General features: G+C 41.9%; 1 protein-coding gene across 3 annotated transcripts in view; it reads right to left on the bottom strand.

The window, feature by feature from the left end:
• Positions 1–16592, bottom strand: part of DIP2C (disco interacting protein 2 homolog C) — a 325277-nt gene that overhangs the window by 125686 nt on the left and 182999 nt on the right. For all 3 annotated transcript variants that reach the window (XM_040592066.1, XM_040592064.1, XM_040592065.1), the window contains one exon: positions 10822–10932. In XM_040592066.1, coding sequence (XP_040448000.1) covers positions 10822–10932 — 111 coding nt within the window. The remainder of the gene's footprint in view (positions 1–10821; positions 10933–16592) is intronic.

Raw genomic sequence — 16592 nt, 5'->3', positions numbered from 1 at the left:
AGTAAAGTGATACCTCTTTAAGGATCAGGGATCTGGGTGTTAGTTCTGCATGGATCATGAAACAGGGTGCTCCTCCCAGGAAAGCATCAGCTACATTAAAATTTCCCACATTATAAAACTGTTCTTCACACTCCTTTCATAAAATGCTGCAGTACACAAAAGAAAAACAGTGACTTCTTTTGTACTTAAATCAGGTCTTGCAGTTTTGTGTCAGGTAGTTATCTTGTATCTAATTTATCACACAGCCCTGTTTCTTTTTAAGACAAGAAATTAGACTGGCTGTAGACAGGAGTCATGCATTGCTAGAATCAGGATAGCAGAAGTCTGTTTCTACCTGTTTCTGATAAAATATATTCCTTCTGTTGGTTTTACTCACATTTTCAGTTTCCCAGTAATTATACAGCCTTGATACCCCAATCACCAGCTGTTTAAGAAACACAAATATGGAAAAACAAGCTGTTGCCTTATTTTTGTTGTACAGATGCAGAATTATCTAACGGAGCCCTTATCATCTTCTGCAGCCTGGTTTCCTAGTTCTGAAGTAATGGTACTTCCATCCCTCTTTTCAGGGGACTAATTGACCCCTGGAAGAATAAAACTGCTCGGAGACTTACCTAGATGTGATCTGAATTTGTCCATTTCATCTGTTTATTCCTTTTGTCTCATGTAATTCCTCTCCCCTGAGCTATTCTTGTCCTTTTTTGATTTAGACTTTGGAAGCAATCTTTCTTCCTTTGCTTTAGTAGCCAATTCCCAGTAACATGACGATACAGCTGGGAGCAGGACAGGCCCAAGGATTCTGAGAAGGTTTAGCATCCTTGCTTTTTGTGGGATAGTCCATAAATGCAACTGACTTGCTTGCAGAATGGCAAATGATTAAGATCAAGAAGGTTGATGCTCTGCTTTAACGAGTCGAGAATGCCAAAGGATTTTTAAAAAGAGGTTATTTATGTACATATAATATATACTTAGGTCTTATTTATATTGCGGTAAAGGATCAGCTCTGAAGTCAGACATTCAACAAATAAGCAAAACTTCAAATAAATCTCTGTCTCAGAGAAGTCAGCAAATGGGGCGGCATCAAGGAGAAGAGCTGGAAGAACAGGCAGAGAGGCGGCTTGCAGGAGGACACAGGAACGAGAGCAGTCACTGCTCCATCAACACACAGTGTAACAGCTGAACCCTTTCAGCTTCTAAGGAGGCAACTGGTACTATAGGTAAACAGCACTATCAAAGGTGAATTTTGGCTGAAAATCCTAGATAAGGTAATGCTAAGTATAGCAATAGTATGCTAAGTAATTATACAGAGGAAAGGTTGGCAGCTGCTGCCTTACAGGAAACTAGTAGTTGAAAGCACGAAAGTCTCTTATGAGTTTAATCAGACCTTTTTCTTGTAGCTACCATGGAAACAAAGGATATACTGAGAATTCATTTCCTAATACATGGCCTGTAAATACTCTGAGTAGAGATAATTTGGTAGCTACATCTATTGGGAATGCAATCAGGACGTACTAAATAGGGTGAGACACAGTAAATGTGGTATCATCAAAAGAGATTACAGTTAGGCTTTGTCTTTTGATTGTCCTGGGCTGACAACACTGACTTAGATTCAGGCAGACACAGGACAAGTGATTTCATAAAAATTGCGGTGTTCATCCAACACAGTTCAGTCCTTGGAAAATCATCTCACCCCTGGGAATGTGAAAGTAAGTGAGTCCATATAATAACAGATCTTTGCTGTGGGTGACGCTATAATGCAGCAGTGTCAGAATGCTTTTGCAATCTCTCTGGGTAGTAAGATAGGAAAGTGCAACGTCCGAACATTGTGACACCTAATTTCGCTCCAGCTGCAAGCAGGTGTGCTATTAATTCTGAAATAAGGCATTCACAACAAACACAGGGAATACTCAACTGAATGCAAGAACATCTGCTCTAAGATGACACTCATTTATACAAGGGCCGTGGATGTTACCAACAGAAATAAACTGTTGCTTACATTTCAAAGAACAATTTAAGTGTGGGGTTTTTTTCAGTTTTGGGGCTGTTTAAGCTATATATACTGGGTCTCTGGATTTACTGAGAAAGGGGACACATGGATATGCAAGGGAAAGTTCTGCTGACTTTTCATGAATTCGCAGCCAGATTTTGTTGACCTGAACAATTTTTGACAGTGAAAAGTCAGCATTTTAGAAAACATCTGCACTCCCACGAGCATGCGACTGCAAAAGGCCTGGCTCTTCTAGGATGTTGCAGCCAACAAACTCCACTGATGCAGGAGACTGCGCTCCGGGCACTCGGCACAGGGCTGTGCTGTGCCATCCTTCAGCCGCTGCCGAGTACCTCCGGGGCACCTGGTGCCCACCTCCTGGGGCACACATCAAGAAGCTAGAAGCGTTGTATGCTCTCAGGTGGCCAGAAAGCTTAACCCTAAAAAAGAAAAGCATGGCTGTCACTGCCCACTTTGGATGGCAGTGGTGATAACCCGTAATTCTGGGTGGGAGGAAGGTAAAAGCTAAGGCGCGGTTGGGAAAGTTGTACGGGCAGGTTGTGTGTACAGAGGTTATCTGATGGAAACAGAGGACACCAAAACAGAAGATTGAACTCTTTATGACACCATGGCTAGTTTTGCTGGAAGGCATACTTTTTGCTTTACTTTGGCTTCTTCAGATATTATAATAAAGATTTTAAAATGTTTTTCTCTAAACTCTGAGATTTAAAACTATATAACTCCACTCATAAGTGAAATAATTAAAAAAAAAAAAACCCAGCATGCAGGCCTCCCACTAATAATTTCCATCCCTCCATTTATTTATTATCTCATTTGTAATGCAATCTGGAAGTCAGCTTCACATAGTGACTTCATCTCAGGCCCCCTTATTATGTGATCTGAAGTAAATCAACTTTCTATTTGTTTCTCTCTGGAGATCCTTGAGTAATTTTCCTCAGGAGTTCTGCAATTACCCTTACAAATTTTTCTGCTGGGTCAAAAGCAAGGATGTGGTCATATAAATTACATCTCTGCAGAAGTTTTTATTCAACCTCTGTTTTGCCCTGATTGAGTTGTAGCTTGAAATTGTATTTGTAAGTCAGCTAAATCAAATATGAGATTAATTAAGTGTGTCTACAGCCAGGTTAACTAATTCAGATCAACTCTTTTAAATGACCCTTGCTCACCTGAAGGTTTAACAAATTCTTTGGTTTATGACAAGCCACCTTAACACTTATGTGCAGTCCCATTTTGACACACAGGACATTTGTCATATTTTTTCCTTCTCCTTATTCCTTGGAGAAATGCTAAATGATAAGGGTTCAATAAAAACGATTCCTTAAATCTTCCCATTCCATTTTTCCCTCTACCACGCACTACAACTCTTACACTCTCATAGTGTAATTATTTTTTTGTCAGTTCTGGAGAGATTGCAGAATGAGATCTTGAATGTCCTTTCAAAAACACAAAATATAAGCTACCCATATATTTTAAAATCACCATGAGGTAAGCTGTAAACACGCAAAATGTCGGCAACCTTTGTTACAGTTCATACACACCCTTACCTCATGGTAAATGAGAATAAATACATCGTAAGGCACATACCGATGCTCCTAGAGCAGAACAGCTCAGCTACTTAGGGCCTGGTGCCAACTTCTCCTCTAGGATTTGGGTCTAAAGGGAATGTTTTTTCATTGCTAGCTCCCTTATTTCACATGCCCCTCAAACCTAGCCTGGGATCATTTGTTTTGACGTTTAATGACTTCACGCTCAGTATAAGCTGTTCAGTCTTTTCCCTATCGAACCACAGTGTGGGAAAGGTGGCTCAGGAATTTGAGCTGGGAGAGTTGTAGTTAGGATGCGTTTGTTTTGGCAGTATCTCCAAAACTCTCCTGTATGAAGATGTCTTCTAAAAGAAGTGCTGAGTGTGCTTGGAAAATAAGCTGCTCTCTGCAGCGGTGGGATCTCTGGGGCAGGGGTTGGCAGCCCCCCAAGAATGGTGTACTAGACTGATTTTTTCGTTCTCATCTTCAGAAGTTACATGTGAAAAAAAATCAGCAAGCGTGAGTAGAAGTGAGGTGCTCCCCGCCGAGAGTCCAGGTACCACAGCCACCTTTCCAGCAGTACCCTTTCTCTATACTACCAGCTGGGAGATGCTGATTTCACCTACGGTATTTCTAAAAACACACCATTTCTCAGCTCCCAGCTCTATGCTCATCTACTGCTATGCCTTTTAAAATCTGTCCACATAGTTCATGTAACACATGTGCTCTCATTTGCTGGGCTTTCCTCTAGGACTCTGTGAACCCTTAGCCACAGAGGCAGTGCAATTTCACTTACACTACTACTTCCCACACTATTTCTGACATCTGGAAAACTTGCTTTTAGAGCTCACTGGTCTCATTTTTCTTAAGCCTTACACTTGCTCCAGGCAGTGCAGAGCACTGGTCATCTTCAAGACCTCTTAGAGAAACAAGGGATTTAATAAACTTGGCCCAACCCATCTGTCATATCCTCATCTCATCAGAGGAGAATTCTATGGCAGAAACCATAGAGCCAAGAGCCGCTATCTCATTCCTAACACATGCATGTCCATTTGAACATATTACACCCTATGATTTAATGTTGATTTTTTTCATTTTTGCTGGTGCATACTTTTTGTGCATTTACATAACCCTTGTTATTTTTTATAGACAGGCATGGAAACAGTAAAAGCTGGGGCCTGGCATGTGAGAAGGTGCTCTGGTTTCCAGCACGGGGATGGAAAACCTAAGCTTTTTGTTTTGGTGTAATCTAAAGGCCACAGTGGCGCCCCTTCAGAAAAATGAAGTTGCTAAGGACCTGACATTTCATGTTTCCATGTGTTGAACACCCAGCTGAGAGGTGTTCTCTGGAGAGGAGTGAAAATGGGTGCTGAAGGGCTCTGAAAGGAGAGCTGCTCTCTGAACCCCGCAGGCCATGAACGGCTGAGAAACACAGATCTGGGGGAGATTTACTGTGACCAACAAAACAAGTTCTGATCAGGAGGATCTGCCCAGTTCACCCATGGGGTGTTTCCTTAGAACCGCCACCGTCTCTGCGCTGCAGCCCCTCTGCCACAGCCGAGCCCAGCAATGCCTCAGGCCCCCGCACGCCAGCCACAGTGAGGGGCCAAGCTCCCCCAGCAGCGATAGCTCAGGGCTTTGCGGGGGAGAGGTTACAGATCAGTATTTTAAGCACCAAATCAGTAAGATCATTCCTCCAAAAGCAAGACCGCCTACATGATGGTATTTTAAATAACGGCGGCAGAAGCTCCAGGTTTTCCTATGAGGGATTTCAATGTTAGCAGGAGCAGGATGTAGCCAGTGCCAACCAGCGAGCCAACAGGTCCCTAGTGACTGCATGAAGACATCAGGGTCAACATCCTCTGAAAATCTTAGGATTTGACTGGGTGAGTTCATTTAGACAGCATGGTAAGACTGTGAAAGCTAAGCCATTCAGGTTACCAACCTCTTTACTCCACCACATAACTCCTGTCTCCTTATCTCAAGACACCATACCAAATCCATGGATTTGCAGCTTCCAAAAGCTGAGAAACCTAGGTTCTAAACTGCACAAAGGAAACAAAGCTGTATGTCCAACTGCAGCTACATCTACACGACCACTATTAACTTGGTACTTAAGTCTGTGCTTGATTTTGCAGTCACACCGCTGGAGCCAGGTCAAGCCAGATGCTGACATTTATTCTGCACGCAGAAGCAGAAGGGCAAGCCAGTTCTCCTTTGACTGGGTTTTCTTGCCTGGAAAGCCACTGGCCAGAAAAGCCTCTTGGCAAAAGTTACTGATTCAGCCGACAGCAACATTTGGCTTCGGTGTCATCTTGAGCCCCCAGATAATGTTTTAGTACAGGCGCCGGCACAGGAACGGCAGCTGCTCAGAGAAAAACATCACCACGATCTACATTTGGCAAACCTTTCCAAATACTAAGTGAGTAAATGCCGAGAGGATTTTTATATTCAGTAGTAAACAAATAAAAAATGCTTTGAATTAGTATCAGCTAAACTAGCTGCCACATCTGTATAAAATCGTATAGCTTAACCCTGTACTGGTTCAGTTACTACACTTATAGCACTATCTGTTTCTTTAGACACCCAACAAATGATCAAAGCAGCTGACATTTTTAAATAAATACAGTCATTTCAGGATCCCTTCCTGTATAAAAAGAAGCAGCCAGGAAATTTTAAACCTTTTTTTTAAGAGTTAGACTAAATTCCTAATGTAGGCTGAGTTCTAAAATCAAATTACCTTAACACAAAATGTATCAGGAACATTTAAGAAAAAAAATAACTTCCATAAACTCAGAGTCAATTTTATTTAGAATATAAAAATCATAGAAACCAGGTTTTGAAAATCATAGTGCTGAAAAATTCTGTTACAACATTAATGAAATAATAATAATAAAAAAGAATGAAGTGAGAAAATAGGTAGGGATTTAAAATGTCACATTCTGACATTTTCCATAATATAAGAACATAAGTTGAAGGTGATATTAGTGGCAGCAACGATTTTGAGTCTCCAAAGAGAGTTCATTAAACAATCTTCGCTGACATCTAAATTTATGTAAAAAGCAAAGGCATGGAAGGAGAGTTGGATGACTTTCAGGATGTTAGACTTCCAATTAGGAAAACCTTACCAAGAAGAGACAGAAAAGGACTTTGATCAGAACTGGAATAGAGGATTTGCTTACAGATGTTAATTGAAATAAATTGTGCAAAAAAACTAAGGGAGGGAAGTATTTTCCTAGAAGTGAATTACTTACTGGTTAAAGACTGTGCATTCATCTTGTTTTGGGCCTTTTCCAAGAAGATGTGCCAAATATGATAACAAGCACTGAACGCGGGTAACAGCTAGGATCTAATAATCACAATGTGATCAGAGCAGAGAGGCTGAGGTATTAAGCACAGCAAAACAACAAGCAAAACAAAGGCTTCTACCTGAGGCAAACCTGAACCTGAAGACGAGATAACCAAAAAGCAATCTGACTTGCAAGTTTGTAACCTGCAGTAATAGAGTATGAGCCAGGAGACCAAGAAAGAAATAGACTTCTGATCTCACAGGGGCAACGTATAGAAGGGGAGAATATAATTCAGGATAGGAACATTGCACTGTATCTTAGCAAAGCTCCTCTGCAACTACATTTGAAGAGATGATCTGATAACTTCTCAAAATTGAAATGGAAGTTTACTTTTACCTTCACTGAATTTTCTACACACTGGTTTCTTTTGAGTGAGTGAAGATGCAGTAGCTGTTCAAACCAATTTGCTGGAGAGCATGGTGACTTGGTGAGGAGTCAGGCAATACAGCAATCAGGAATCAGGAATTCAAAGCCCTGCCATAAGCCCCCAAAATACTGTCAAGCTTTCCAGTTTTAACACCAAGGACATTTTCAGAGCAGCAGAGAGATCTGAATTTATAGACCTGACTCTCCTGAGACTCCTGCACTAGGAACAAGCAACCCTTTGCACTCAATTCCTTACTTTTCCTCTCAGCGACAAAGTTTGTGTCTTTAGTATTTTTATATATCATTACAACACTTTGCCCCATTCCTAAAGCAGGACCTTATGTACCATTTCTCTGAACAAACACCTTTCTTTTAAGGCAGCAGGCGGTGACTGAAACCAAGAGGCAGCGACACCAACTGAGAGCATTCCTGGGGTATCAGGAGAGGCACACAGGGAAGATGTGCACGATGTCTCCTTTTGCCTGTCGCCTGACTGACTCAGCATCTTAGTTTACAAATGGCAAGCACAGCTCAAGCAGATGACTTTCAGCACACGGCCAAATACCCACGTTTTTAGCAGAACTGCTCTGGAGAGTCACAGCTTGGAGCTTTCAGGACCATGGGTTGCACACCCACAAACTAGACAATTTCAGGAATAGTATTTTTACCTGTTTAAAAAGACTGGTTAGAAATCAGACAAATTTTTGTGTAATGTGGGAGAAGCTTCTAGGAGCTTATATATCAGTGAATTATTATGCAGATCCCACAACCATTATTCAGTGAAAAACTGGCAGCGTCTACAGTGTGAACTCAAGGTTTCTGAGGGGAGAGGGGAGTTTTTCAAATTTATCAGAATGCTCTGGACATACGTGAACTTTTCCTGCCAACACTTATAATTTCATTTCCCTTTAAATAGGACTGGCAAGCTCTTTGACTAATGAAATGAACCAGAGGTATGTTACAAAAAGTTTAATAAGGAGTTCTCTATCATTTTCCAGTTGTGTCAGCACAATGAGTCTGACTGCATCCAGCAAGATGCATCACTCAAATACACCCACAACTTCCACAGCTGGCTCCTCAGCACCCTCCACACCCATCAGTCCCTGGCTCCTGACTCAGCTTGCAAGGGTCTCCCTGCCACAACGGCTGATGGGTTCTGCCGTCTACCGCTCCCTTATTCTGCAGCTGCAAAAGAGGCAGCAGCAGATAAAGCAGCTCATGGCTTCTGGCTGTCATCTAAGAGCGTTTGTACTGCAGCTGCCCTCCTAGCAGTTGGAACAACAGCTGGGCACACCTATCCTTCATCCAGTTAAGGTGTAGTACATGCAGTTTGTGCCTTCAAAGGTGAGAGCAAAGAAGTTTCAGAGCTCACTTTTCCTTCAGTTATAAACAAATCACTTAACTTTGTGTTATATCTGCAAGCATCATGAAGAAACTTGGATCCCATTCATTTGGAAATGAGATTTTACCCTTTTGTTCAGCTCGGAAATTAATTTTATCTTCCCTTAATCAGTGCTTCTATTTAGGGTATAATGATGTTCCAAACTTGCTATACTTTAAATATTTTTCTTATGATATTCACCAAACTAGAATTGGTACAATAAAATCCATCTGTGCCACGGAACCAGAGATTGGTGGAGGTCAGCAGGAACCTCTAGAAATCATCCAGTCCAACTCCCTGCTCAAAGCAGGGTCACCTACAGCAGATTGCTTGGGGCCATGTCCAGTGGGGTTTTGAATATCTCCAAGCCCGGTTACACCACAACCTCTCTGGACAACCTGCGCCAGTGCTTAACTGCTCTTAAGGGTGAAAAGAGTTTTTTCTTATGCTTAAATGGAATTTTCCATACTTCAGTTTGTGCCCGCTGTCTCTTGTCATGTCACTGAGCACTGCTGAGAAGAGTCTGGCTCCATCTTCTTTACTTCCCCCCACCAGGCACTTACACACTTTGATGAGACCCCCCTAAGCCTTCTCTTCAGGCTGCACAACCCCAGCTCTTGCAGCCTCTCCTCACGTATCAGAGGCTCTAGTCCTTCATCTTTGTGGTCTTTTGTTGGACTCACTCCAGTACGTCCATTTCTCTCTTGTACTGGAGAGCCCAGCACTGGACCCAGCACTCCAGGTGTGCATCACAGTGCTGAGCAGAGAGGAAGGATCACCTCCCTCGACCCGCTGTCAGCATTCCTCCTAGTGCAGCACAGGGGGCTGTGGCCTTCCTTGCCATAAGAGCACCTTGCTAGCTCACATTACAAACATGACCACCAGGACTTTTTCCAGCCGGTGGGCCCCCTGCCTGTCCGAGCGGAGGTGGCTATTCTTCCCCAGGCGCAGGCCTTTGCATTTCCCTTTGTCAAACTTCACCAGGTTCTTGTTTGCCCACTCTTCCAGCCTGTCCAGATACCTCTGAGTGGCAACCACTTCTCCCAGTTTGGTATCATCTGCAGATGTGTGGAGGGTGCACTTTTTCTCACCAGCAAGGTCACTGATGAAGCTGTTAGGTCAGTATTTACCCCTAGAGTACACCACTGGAGACTGTTGCCCAGCTGGACTTTGTACTGCTGATCCTAACTCTGAGTTCAACACTTCAGCCAATTTTCAGTCCACCTCACTATCCACTTATCTAAAAAGTATTTCACCATTTTGTCAATGAGGATGTTATGAGAGATGCTGTCAAAAGCCTTACTAAAGTCAAGGCATACAACATCCGCTGCTCTTCCCTCAACCTTCAAGGTAGTCATCTCATTATAGAAAGCTATTAAGTTGATCAAGCATGGATTGACCAACCTAAAAAGAGGACTTCATAAATCTATGCTGACTACTCCCAATCACCTCTTTGTCCTTCATGTATTTAAAAAATACATGAAAATTTAATGGGAAAAAAAAAAAAAAAGGATTATTTGCTCTACTACTTTCTCAGAGACTGAGGTGAGACTAACTGGCCTGTAGTCTCCCACATCCTACTTTGCCATTCTTGAAGACAGGAATGAATCTTGCTCTCTTCCAGTCCTCAGAAATCTCCCCTGATTGCCACAGCCTTTCAAAGAATTGAGAGTGGCCACACAATGATGGTGGCCAATGCTGTATTCCATCATGTCCCATCGACCTCTACATGTTCAGTTTGTTCAAATGTTCCCTGTCCTGATCCTCCTTCATGAAGGGTAGCTTTTCATAGCTCAAGACTTTCCCACTGGTCTCAGGGGCCTTCAATCCCTAACACAGATCTCACCACTAAAGACAAAAGGAAAGAAGACATTAAGTATCTTGTCACCAGGTCCCCTGCCCCATTCAGCAGTGGGCCCACATTTCCCCTAGTCTTCCTTTTGCAGCTGCTGTGCCTGCAGAAGCCCTTCTTGCTGCCCTTCACATTTGTTGCCAGATTCAATTCCAGATGTACCTCGGCTTTGTAACTCCACCCTTGCATGCTTGGACAGTGTCTCTGTATTTGTACAATGAATATTTCCCATGTGTAGCTACTACATTGAGTATACAACAACATTCTTTTTAAAAAAGCAATGAACAGAACTAACCATTTCAAATTTTCATTCCAGTTCCGTGGCCTTCAGTTTTACTTACCCGATCTATAGCGCTCATCCCGTGACCCTGAGGACCTGCGACGGTGATATCGAGAGGAAGAGGACGGAGTAACAGGAGTTCGACGTTCTTGTGGTAACGCCTGGTCCACCCCTGCATTAATCAAAAAAAACAACAAACAAACCAGCTCATTCTGATTGAATTCCGGAAGCTTATTAGTGAGGAGGAGCTCAGCCTACATTAGAAGTAGAAAATTAACATTCAGTGGCTAAACCATGTCATGTCCATAGTTACATGGTACGTGCCTCTGGTCAGCTTTTCTGGTGTGGTTATTTTCCTAGTTCTCTCTAAGACAATCATTTTCCAGGATCATGGACTACATAAGAACAGGATACAGACAGTAAGCTTGGTGATGGATTTTTTTGTCCTAGACTGGTGACCTTTCATAAAGGAGTATTCTGGAAATATTTTAATGTGCTAATAATGGCAGACACCATTGCAATGGCTCTTGAAGCTTTCCTGCAAATTGGTTAAAAACAGTTCCTAAAAAGACTTAGCCCACGCATATTATCTAAATCCTTACGCGGTTGGGTGGTATCAGCTGGTGACAACACAATACTAACTTATGGAAACTAGACACCCTGTGGGAACTACCTTAATATCTATAGAAATTTTCAGCTACCAAGGGCCAGAAATTAAACAATAACTGCACCAAACCAGGCTGAAAACAGTAATCTGTTCCAGCAAAACAACAAAAGTAACTCAGCCTTATAATATATATATACCTGCAGCATCTCAGAATGCTGGGTCTAAATATCCAGTATTTAGGAGTCAAACCTTGTATTCATCCCTTTCTCATAGTGAATTTCCTGTTTTAAAAAAATAGGTATTTTCTTGAAGGCTCCTTAAATGACACTGTTAAAATGACTTAATTAAATGATTAATAATTAAGTATTCAAATGGATGACTAATAAATTGAAATTGGATTCAACAAAACAGAGGTTGGAAACATGTTCATATTTTTTTATTAAGACACAATGTAAAAACTCTCCACTACTATTTCTGAACTATTCAATGCCTGCTTATTGGAGAGGCATAAGACTATACGTTCGTGGAAACAAGAATTTCCATGTAGAATACAGACCAAACAAAAATGCTACCTCTCAATTATGTTTCAATGGACTCTTTCAAAAGCAACTTTAAAAAATAATTAGCATTGTACACTTACTTCTTTGTGAAAACAAACCGAACTCACAATAGAGCTTCTCTCTTAAATCTCTGGACTATCATCAGCTATGTCCACTCTGCTTTGATTTTGTGGAGAAGTGGCTAGTCGGCTAAAAAACATACTTGGAGTAAAATCTCATTGGTGCATAAAAGACTGAATCCATAAATTTTCTTCTACTCAGACTGTGATTAATAATTCATACTCTTAAATCAAATAAAATGTCTTCATTTAACTGCTCTGTCTCCACACTATAGTACTGTGTAATTTCACTTGCCCTCAAGCCTTTATATTCTTTAAGGCAGGAGAACCTAACTGCTGAATCATTGATATCATCAGAAGAAATACATTCTCCTCATTTGTATATTTAGAGTTTTTCTTTCTTTATTGGGTCACTCTGAGAACCAGCAATGCAAAGTTAAAAATAAAATTAATTTTGACCAAAAATTTTCAAAGAACGTTTCGGTCTGTACGAGATGCTAATTCATCTCAGTCCCTATCCATATTGTCAGGAAGTAAATACTTTCTGGAAATGACATGCATTTTCAAAAATCCTAAAAAAAACACCACCCCAAAATCATGCACCTAAAATTGCTGCCGTGTGACAGAGGTTTTGTGAAGAAAGCAGTGTCACAACTTCCCATGGCAAATGACTTGTGCAGAGCAGCGGCGTGTGGAGAACAAACAAAAATAATTGAGGTGCTGCTGCTGAAGTACAACATCATGACGATACAGGAAAAGGGGATTAAAAGCATCTTTCCAACAACAAAACCACATGCAATAGGCTTTAGAAATACTAAGGGGAAATGGAATTGTGAGGAAAATCATCAGTTTCAGAGGTGCACAGCTGCGGTGGGAGACCTTTCAGGTAGACCTGAAAGCCGTTGGGCAACATGCATTCCAGTCTGTGGTGTCCTTCTGCTGGCCATGTGGCTAGGAGACACCTCAGGTGTCTCAGTCTCTTCTGCAGCTGCGGGGGCGCCGCACAAACCTCTTTTTCAAAATGTAAAAAAGGCAGTGCTTGTAAGGTAACCTCAAACACTGACCCCATCGTTGCAGAGGACAGCAGGACAGCCAGCTGGCCAGGTAGTGCTGCTGCCCAGGATGGTCCCCAACACTGCAAAGGGCTCATCCCTCCTCCGCTTCACTACAGAGATTATGCTGCTACTTGTTCTTACTGCAGATAACAGGAATCTCTCATCTAATCTTAAAAATGAGACACTTCAACTAGTTTACCTTCCTCCTACTTTGTATCTGTGTGTTTGTTCTTTTTAAGGAAGCCTGTTCCGACACAACAGCTAACACGGAGTTCCTGCATACAGTTCGGAAAGACACAGCCCCAGCACCCTGCACTAGCAGTCATTTAAGGCTATAGCAAACTCAAGGACAGTATCAAACGCTCTGCTTTTATGAGGCCTGGGGATCATTTGATGGCTTTACTTCACACTTTCCCGTAAATATGAAAACAGCGAATAAACCTCTACCCAGGTATGAAGCAGGAGATGTGAACTTGGCTGCTGACAGCACTTGATCTACACGAGGAAGTCAGTTCGGCACTAAAACACAGAGGAGAAGCTCTCCATCAGCAATGTGTGGGGAGAGCTCTCTTTGCACTAAGTTCCTTCAAAGTGAGAAAACACAAGGCATCGCCCCGCTTCGGAGAGACAGTAAGAAACCTGGTGATAGTTCCTCACTGAAGGGGCCAAGGCAGGAATTAGCTGGCACCGCCTGGACTCAAGCCTTCGCTTCCCGTGCACCTGCTCCCTCGCACAGCACCGACAACGGTGTGAGACAAAGTACACAATAGCGAGAACCTACACCCTGCCATTCCTAAGCGATAGGTAGGAGTAAAAGCCATACAGACTAATGAATACCATGAAATCAGTGAAGTGGTGCCATAAATAGCAAAGTGGTGTTAACAGCAGAATTGTTCACCTCCATGAAGGCTCTAGCAATATAGTGCAATAACAAGCATCCCTTTTAACAAGCATCCTTTTTTTTTTTTTTTCACTTCTACTTCTGAACATAACTAAACCCAAAAAATTGATAGCTTTCACAGCCAGCACATGGGGTCCATGAGTTAAGTGCTAATGCTTGTTCAAGTGCAGCTTCGCCCAGATGCATTTGTGAATCAGTGAAAGTGGTGGCATAATGGGCTTTGAGAATTCATACTTCGATCAATTCCTAAATTTAAGGAGGCAGCAGAGCAATGAAATGAATGGCTTTCATAAAAGAAAGGACAGTGTTACGCCAGTGCCCTGTCCACAGACACAATCACAGTCACTGTCAAACCGGCATCATTCTTAGTAACGCCACAGCCTACCCCAGTCTTGCAGCTAAAGCAGGACTTTAAAAAGTAAGCATAATTAGCGCTAAAGATTGACTCCTACAAGTCATGAAGAATTTTAGCAAAATATATACACCTGGAACACAGTTATTTTATACAAAAGGCTGAGAAATAGGTGCTTTATGCTCATCATGTTACACAAGCACTACCAGGTGCACCGGAGCAAACAGCCACGTTCTTAACACAAGCATTAGTTCATTTATCTAATGCTGCTAATGTGGGATTCAGCCTGCAGATTAAGACACCTATATTTAGGTGTCTACAAGAAGGTGCTTAAGCTAAGCTCCTGCTATGAAAAACAGAGACCTAGGCCAGGGCTCAGGAGTCTAAACAGAAGTGTCCAGTGTCTTTTGAGATGCTGTGCGCTAGGATACCTGGCTTGAGCAGAATGGCATACGTCCCCTTTAAGACCTCTTTTATATACGCTCGCTCTGTCCAGATGTCTCCAGTACCATAGTAAATCCTGAGCAGTATTAGATACCCATCTTCAGGTAACTCCATGAGCCCAGTGAAGCCTTGAAAGCCACGCAGGTGGTCAGTGGTGGTATCTGCTTTAGAATAAGCTGAAAAGCTGTCTGGGTTTCATCACCTGAATTAACTGTGTCTCTTACCAGGTTCATAGACGGACAACTTAATGCAGATACATGAATCTACAAATCCTAATCGGCAAACTGGATTCTGCCTTGACTGTATTTAGCTAAAAATGTAAAAGCCTCCGTAAAGCTATTTAAGCAATACCACAGCAAGCTCTATAGTTGTATTTTTAAGTGCATGGAAAGCACAAAACTGTCAGCTGGAAGCAGGCTCCACCTCCTTTTTTTCTTTCTTTTTTTTTTTCCCCTTCACCTCTTTGTTCCCCCTTTATTACTTCTTCTTGTAGCTAAATTGCAGTGCTCTGTGCTGATAACTGGCAATAGCTGCATTGCCCTCTCCAACAGAGGACAATCGTTCCCTTAATGACAGCTGACAAGTTGCTTTTGATGTGTCTCTTATTCCTATGTTTGTGTCAAATTTTTCAATCTAAAAATACTTAAAAGCTGAAACGTCTAATTGACGAGAAATAGAAGACATTCTTAGACACTGGTTACATCTATTGTTCTAAAACTATCTTATGAAGTGTGTGCCCCCAGGAGAGAGCTGTAGGGTAAATCCAGCAGCTCCAGGACTAGTGGGAAGGAAGGCAAACAGTGTTTGAGTGCACTTTTAAGAAACAGTATTTACCTTCCTTTCGAAGTTATTTCCTGAGCTTCTATGCAATGGCTGGTGGCTCAGCTTTTAAAAGCAAAGTCAGGTGATAACATACTGTATTTTGTAAACGGGATAAATGTCACACCATCCCCATGGAACTTTCATTTCACTCTTCCCATCAAATGTGTATCTAAGTAATGAATTTAATGGATAAGCCAAAGGAGATTTAAAATGTGATACTCCTACCCAAAGATATCCAGGAAAGCAGAGCCACTTTATGCCAGACAAATCTGAGGAAAATGGAATTTCTGATTAGATATGTTTAATTAACCACCTTTTCTTCACAGGTGTGCTTTCACACTTCCTCCTGCACTTGGGTCTGATTTCAAACAATGCACATACTTCAAACCGATCTTCTTCTTTGCTGATTACAATCTCGATCTTGCCTTCCAGCACTTCCTTACAAGCTTTAGCTATCTTGGGCTTCTTTTTTCTCTCCATTATCTCAGTGATGGTGGAGATCACATTACAGCTCCAGTTCACATGCAATGTTTGATTTCCATTTTTATCTAGATAGTCCCACAGCTTCAGTGTACCATTTGAAGATTCTTTTAAAAGAGTATGTAGGAAAAGGCCACCTACCCCCATAGCACATTCACCAATGTGCTGGTCAACTTACACTGCAGAGAAATTTGGGCAGTACTGTGAATTCCAATAGTTTCTCATTTTGACAGCAGGACCCAGTTCTTCACATGCCTCCACTGGCTTCACCTCCTCTGCTCCATCACAGGCAAGCTTTATTCCAAGGTATATTTCCTTTCTACCCTCTACCACTCACCTCTGACTGAGCCATCTTTTCTTACCCATTTCCCAGATTTTTAGAATGACATCTTCATGTTTCCTCCTATGCTCTTATGTTTCACAGATGGTCTCCATGAACATCAACAGATATTTCATAGAAATTCTTCAAATTCTTTGAAAAACACCCCAACTCCAATGTGTGTTAAAAATATCCTCTCCCAAAAAAAAATCACGCTGAGTGCTGAAACCACT

This window comes from Falco naumanni, chromosome 4, assembly GCF_017639655.2.
Source record: "Falco naumanni isolate bFalNau1 chromosome 4, bFalNau1.pat, whole genome shotgun sequence".
In the NCBI taxonomy this organism is placed as follows: Eukaryota; Metazoa; Chordata; class Aves; order Falconiformes; family Falconidae; genus Falco; species Falco naumanni.
The sequence above is the reverse complement of the archived record's forward strand: the minus strand, read 5'-3'. Positions and strand labels throughout refer to the sequence as shown.